Source organism: Chiloscyllium plagiosum, unplaced genomic scaffold (assembly GCF_037043375.1).
Source record: "Chiloscyllium plagiosum isolate Xiang-an unplaced genomic scaffold, Cpla_swu_hap1 HiC_scaffold_31, whole genome shotgun sequence".
Classification (NCBI taxonomy): domain Eukaryota; kingdom Metazoa; phylum Chordata; class Chondrichthyes; order Orectolobiformes; family Hemiscylliidae; genus Chiloscyllium; species Chiloscyllium plagiosum.
In genome coordinates this window covers 63,772,729-63,778,728 of record NW_028270169.1, presented here as the reverse complement: position 1 = coordinate 63,778,728, position 6,000 = coordinate 63,772,729, and the positions used below count along the sequence as shown (strand labels likewise).

Here is a 6,000-nt window from a genome sequence, read left to right as displayed (position 1 = left end):
CCTGTGAAGTACGTGTAGAGGTAGGCTTGCCAGGAAGCAGATCGTGTCCCTGAGCGTGGGGGAAGCTGGTCCGAGGGATGCGAGTGTGCTTGTGTGTATCCGGCTCTGATGGAGTTAATAAGTGTGTGTGTGTGTGAATTATTGGGACTGTGTGTATGAATGAATCAAGGTAACTCCCCGGAATGGGCCGGCCGATTCACCAGGAGCACTCTGCTATTGGGACTCGTGGAGTCGCCACAATAATTTGGAGAAAGGCCAGTGTTAGCTGCACATTCTCACAATTTGATGCTGATGGTCACTGAGTGAGCAGAGAGACCGAGCCACGGGAGTGTCTGGGAGAGGGACTGAGCCTCTGGGGTATCTGGGGTTTCACCTTTCCTTCGGTCCCGGCATGTCCCCGCTTCTCCCGCTCTGGTGCCTACTGCAGGTGCTGGTCGTGCCCAGAGCTACCGCCTTCCACTATCCGTTCGCAGGCTCCCCGCTCCAGCTCGGCTCCCCGGAGCAGGCGGCGGGACAACCGGCCAGCGCCGCCAACAGCCGCCGGTAAGTTAGCGGAGAGAGAGGGAGAGAGGGCGCTGCATGCGGTCATGGTAAGTGGCATTGGTTAGAATGGTTAAACCAGTTAGCGAAACTGGTTAAAGTAGTGAAACTGGTCAACGTGGAAGTGGTAGATCCGGTTCGAATGGTGAAATTGGTTAGTGAAGCCGGTCCATGTTTAAAGGGTTAAAATAGTGAAAGTGGTCAGTGAATGTGTCAGTGAGTGGAATATGTCCGTGTGGAACCAGTATTTTTTTTGATGAGTAAAATAGGTTAGTGTGGGCTGAGGAATCATTTAGCACATACAAGAGGACCGGTGCTATAAAACTATTGGTACTGGTTAGTAGAAAGGACTGACTTGTCTGGGACTAGTATATCTGGTTAGTGTGAGGTGAATGGGGCCAATGCGGAGGAAATAGATTGGGTTGGGATATCTGGTCGGCATGGACAGGTTGGACCGAAGAGTCTGTTTCTATGCCCTACACCTCTATGACTCTAAATCTCACCTTGAATCTATGGTTTTGGACTCCCCTATCCTGGGGAATAAAACCTTGCCTATTCATTCTTCGTGATCTTATAAACCTCTATAATGTCATTCCTCAGCCTCCTACACTCCAGAGAAAGTAGCCCCAGCCTATTCAGCCTCTTCCTATAGCTCCAACTCTCAATACTGGCAACATCCTTGTCAAGCTTTGCTGAGTTCAACATCTTTCCTCAGTCTACAACAGAAGATGGCGCCATTGAGCGGGGAGATAACGGACTGGATATAAACTGTTTAACATGACTGAAACTTGTCAAGTTGTCTGTTCCAGTTATGATGTATCCTCTGTTACTAAGTGACGGAAGGGTGGAAGTAGCAGAAGCTTTGATCATGCTTCTGTGAGTGGTACCTGAGGACTGGATGATTGCAATTGTTCCAATCTCTAGCTGGTTCAGGAATGAGGAGGGTGAAGAAGGGCTTATGCCCGAAACGTTGATTCTCCTGCTCCCTTGATGCTGCCTGACCCGTTGCGCTTTTCCAGCAACACATTTTTCAGCTCTGATCTCCAGCGTCTGCAGTCCTCACTTTCTCCTTGAGTACAGGGTGCACAGTTTCAAAGTTTGCAAGGAGACACAAAACGATTGGCTAACTAGAGTGTTGCATAAGGACTTCAGGACCCTGGAGCAACTTTTGTGATGATGTCATGGAGCTATGCTTCATTGAGTAAAACAAATTGCATGGATAGAGTTAGAGCACTCTAGCTGTCTATACTGGGGAAATCTTCAGCGCACACAGGCAAACACATGCAGAAGACAGCATTGTCTTCAATGCAAGAATAATGCAACAATAAATCAGAACCTGGTAGATCTTTGGTTATTGGCAGTGTTTGGTTATTAGCAGGTGTTTGTTTTAATGTATTATAAATATTGTGACTTTGAAATCTCAGCTTGAAACCTTGACCAGTCTGTAAGGAGCCAAAATTCAGTGTGGCATCAAGCCACAGGATAAAAGACTAAGGTTTCAGTTTTCACGATGGTGAAAAAACTAGAGGAGATACGAGGATGCATTTGTTCATACACAAGTGTGATAAAGAGATGAAACATATGGCACGAAAGGCTAGTGCAGTCAGATCACACAGAAACTTTCAAAAGGCAATTGGATTTTATTTGATGAGAATGAATTTCCAGGGTTGCAGGGATGAAACTGCTTTGTGTGAGCCTTAGGGTTTAGCAGATTTTCCAAAAGGCCTGCAGAGGCACTGTGGGTGGGGATCTTCTTGTGCTGTGGCATAAGATTTATAATGGAAACCTTCTGGGTTTGGTGGTTAAGATATTATTGGTTTGCTAGACCAAGTGAATATGATGCATTTACTTAGTGTGATGCTAATGGCATCAGAAAATGCAACTAATTAGTCTGAAGGTTGTTGTTGTAGTTCATGTTAGATGACCAGAGTGAATTAGAATCAGATTCATGGAATCAGTTGAAGTAAGACTGAGGTAATACTCCATTGTAGTAAATGAGATTATTTCTCCATGAAGTGTTGGCCCAAAGCTGTTGGTCTTTTTCTATACTCTCATGGGCCATGACCATCACAAGCTGTGCCAGCATTTATTGCCCATCCCTATTTGCCTTTGAGAAGGTGGCGGTGAACTGTCTTCTTGAAGCGGTGCAGACCATGTCCTGTAGGTTGACCCACAATGCCATTAGGAGGGTATTCCAGGATTTTGAGCCAGTGACAGTGAAGAAATGATGATATATTTCCTGGTAAGGAAGGTGAGTGGCTTGGAGGGCTACTTGCAGGTGGTAATATTCCCTTATATCTGCTGCCCTTATCCTTCTAGATAGAAGTGGTCGTGGGTTTAGAATGTTCTGTCATTGGAGCTTTGGTGAATTTTTGCATCTTGTAGATGGCACTCACTGCTGCTACTGAACGTTGGTGGAAGATGGAATGAATAGCATTGTGTTCACAAACAATCAAGTGAGCTGCTTTGCTCTGGATGGTGTCGGGTTTCTTATGCTGTTGGAGATGAACCCATCTAGGAAGGTGGGAGTATCCCATCACACATTTGAAGTGGTGGGCAGCCAGGAGTCATTGTAGAATTCCCAACCTTGGATCTGATCCAGTAGCTACTGTATTTGTATGGCTAAAGTGAGTACTGCAGATGCTGGAGATTAGAGTCAAGAGTTTGGTGCTGGAAAAGCACAGCAGGTCAGGCAGCATCCGAGGAATAGGAAAATCAACGTTTCAGACAAAAGCCTTTCATCAGGAATGAGGCTGGGAGCCTTGGGGATGGAGAGCACCTGCTGTGCCTTTCCAGCACCATACTCTTGACTATATTTGTATAGCTGGTCCAGTTGAAATTCTGGTTAACAGTAAACCCTAGAAATTGTTGGTGCATGCTTCAATAATGGAGCATCTGTAAACTGCTGCGTACAGAAATCCCAAGTTTCCCAACCCTTTGGTGAAAATTCTCACCTCAGTCTGAAATGTTTGGCTCCCTCTACTGCTGAAGGCATGTGGTAATATAGTTTTTATCTGTTAGTTACCTTTGTTTCTCAGTTATATCTTTCAAAGATTAATGGATAGATTTCAGCAAAGTGTGAAATATAGATAGTGTTTGGACAAAGGAAGAATTGATTAGGCTTTAATGAAACTATGGTTCCGGATGCTGGAACGTTTTGAAAGATCCTTTGACGTTAAGGTGAATTGGTATTTTTAAAAAATAATTTTGTGGCTTATATAATTTGGAATGATGTTTATTGTCTCAGGCACGGTCATGGAATTTGTCACTATTGTTAAAATGTGAGCTGGGTTTCAGAGCAAGTTGTTGAATATGGATTACCTTCACATTCGTGTTTATTTTACAAATAAAAACAGCTTCACTCAATCTACTCTGCATGTCTGGATGTCAATGATTGTTATAAATAAAATCTGACTTTACCCTTCTATACATCTTCCTTACTTCTTCCACACACAGCCAGTCTTTGTGCTATCCACAAACGTCATTATCATGCCCCCGCCCCGATATTCTCATCTACATCACTCCTATCACAAACCATAATAGACCCAGCACTGATTCCTGTGGTACACAACTACATGTTGGATTCCAGTCACACAACTCCCTGTCTCTCCCTGACATTAAGGCAATTTTGGATCAACCTTGCCAAGTTATCCTGGATCCCTGTCTCTAACTGCTCAAAAACCTTTCTGACCAACATCTTTTCAAATTCTGTACCTCTGTCCTTCTCCTGAGTAAAGACCGATGTGAAGAATGCCTTTAACACTCTACCAATTTTGTCCGGCTCTGCACAAAGATTTCCCCTCCATCCCTCTTGAACCTTGCTCTTCACTGGGAGCTATCCCATTGTTATTAACACTGTTGTAATAATAGGATAATTATATTGAGGGATTTCCCCTTAATATACTCATCGAATATCTTGGGACTCTCTCTCTAATCTTGCCTGCCAGTGTTTTCTCATGCCTCCTCTTTTCTCTCCCAATTGCTTTCTTAAGTACCCCCTTGCACTTCCTGTCCCCCTCCAGGGCTTCCTTTGATTTGTTTACCTTTATTTGCTGAAAGTGGTCAATTTGGGCTTGTACTTACCCCCAGCACCTTTTTTGAATGCCTCTCATTGTTCTACTGTAGATTTACCTTCAGGTAGCTCTTTCAAGTCTAATTTGGCTAGATCCTGCCTTATTTTAATAAAATCTGCCTTCTCTCAATTCAATACTCCTTTTATCCTGCAGATCATCTTTCTCCTTTTCCATAATAACTTAAAATGTACAGTGTTGTGATCACTATCACTGAAATGCTCCTCCACTATCACCTCATACAACTGTCCGGCTTTGATCCCCACAATTAGGTCTAGCACTGCACAGTCCCTTGTTGGACCATCGACATGTTGATATAAAAAAAACTCTCCTGAACACATTTCAAGAAATCAGGTCCTTCTAACCTTTTACGCATTTATTATTCCAGTTAATAATGAAATCCCTCAATATCATTCTATTATTGCAACAGTGTCAATAACAATGTGATAGCTCACTCATTCTGTCTCCCCAGTTCCTCTGTCTGATTGACTGGGAAAATCTTTTATGGGAATCCCCTGAATTTCTCTGCCTGACAACAGCGATAAGCTTTGTTTACTTTCAAAATGTTCGGCATACCCTTTGTTCGGAGTTAAACTGTAGAGCAGATTGTTGCTTCTACTCAAACCTTGTGAATTTATGCTTTCCAACTGAATGAAAAGGGAGGGTGCCAACTTTAACTGAGTGGGAATGAGGGGGGAGAAACAGCATCAGCTAGTGAGGGCAGCAATAGGAGGATAGAGCAGATGAACGCATGGCTGAGGAGCTGGTGTATGGGAGAAGGATTCACATTTTTGGATCATTAGAATCTCTTTTGGGGTAGAAGTGACCTGCACAAGAAAGACGGATTGCACCTAAATTGGAAGGGGACTAATATACTGGCAGGGAAATTTGCTAGAACTGCTTAGGAGGATTTAAACTAGTAAGGTGGTGGTGGGGGGACCCAGGGAGATAGTGAGGAAAGAGATCGATCTGAGATGGGTACAGCTGAGAACAGAAGCGAGTCAAACAGTCAGGACAGGCAGGGACAAGGTAGGACTAATAAATTAAACTGCATTTATTTCAATGCAATGGGCCTAACAGGGAAGGCAGATGAACTCAGGACATGGTAAGGAAAATGGGACTGGGATATCATAGCAAGTACGGAAACATGGCTCAGGGATGGGCAGGACTGGCAGCTGAATGTTCCAAGATACAAATGCTACAGGAAGGATAGAAAGGGAGGCAAAAGAGGAGGGGGAGTGGCATTTTTGATAAGGGATAGCATTACAGCTGTGCTGAGGGAGGATATTCCTGGAAATACATCCAGGGAAGTTATTTGGGTGGAACTGAGAAATAAGAAAGGGATGATCACCTTATTGCGATTGTGTTATAGACCCCCCCAATAGTCAGA

The 6,000-nt window shown here is 43.9% G+C and overlaps 1 protein-coding gene across 4 annotated transcripts in view; it reads left to right on the top strand.

Moving 5' to 3' along the window:
- The first annotated feature begins 266 nt into the window (after positions 1 to 266).
- LOC122563844 (collagen alpha-1(XXVI) chain-like) overlaps positions 267 to 6,000 on the top strand; it is a 325,474-nt gene continuing 319,740 nt past the window's right edge. For all 4 annotated transcript variants that reach the window (XM_087977065.1, XM_087977067.1, XM_087977066.1 and 1 more), the window contains exon 1: positions 267 to 543. In XM_087977065.1, coding sequence (XP_087833191.1) covers positions 392 to 543 — 152 coding nt within the window. In that variant the 5' untranslated portion in view covers positions 267 to 391. The remainder of the gene's footprint in view (positions 544 to 6,000) is intronic.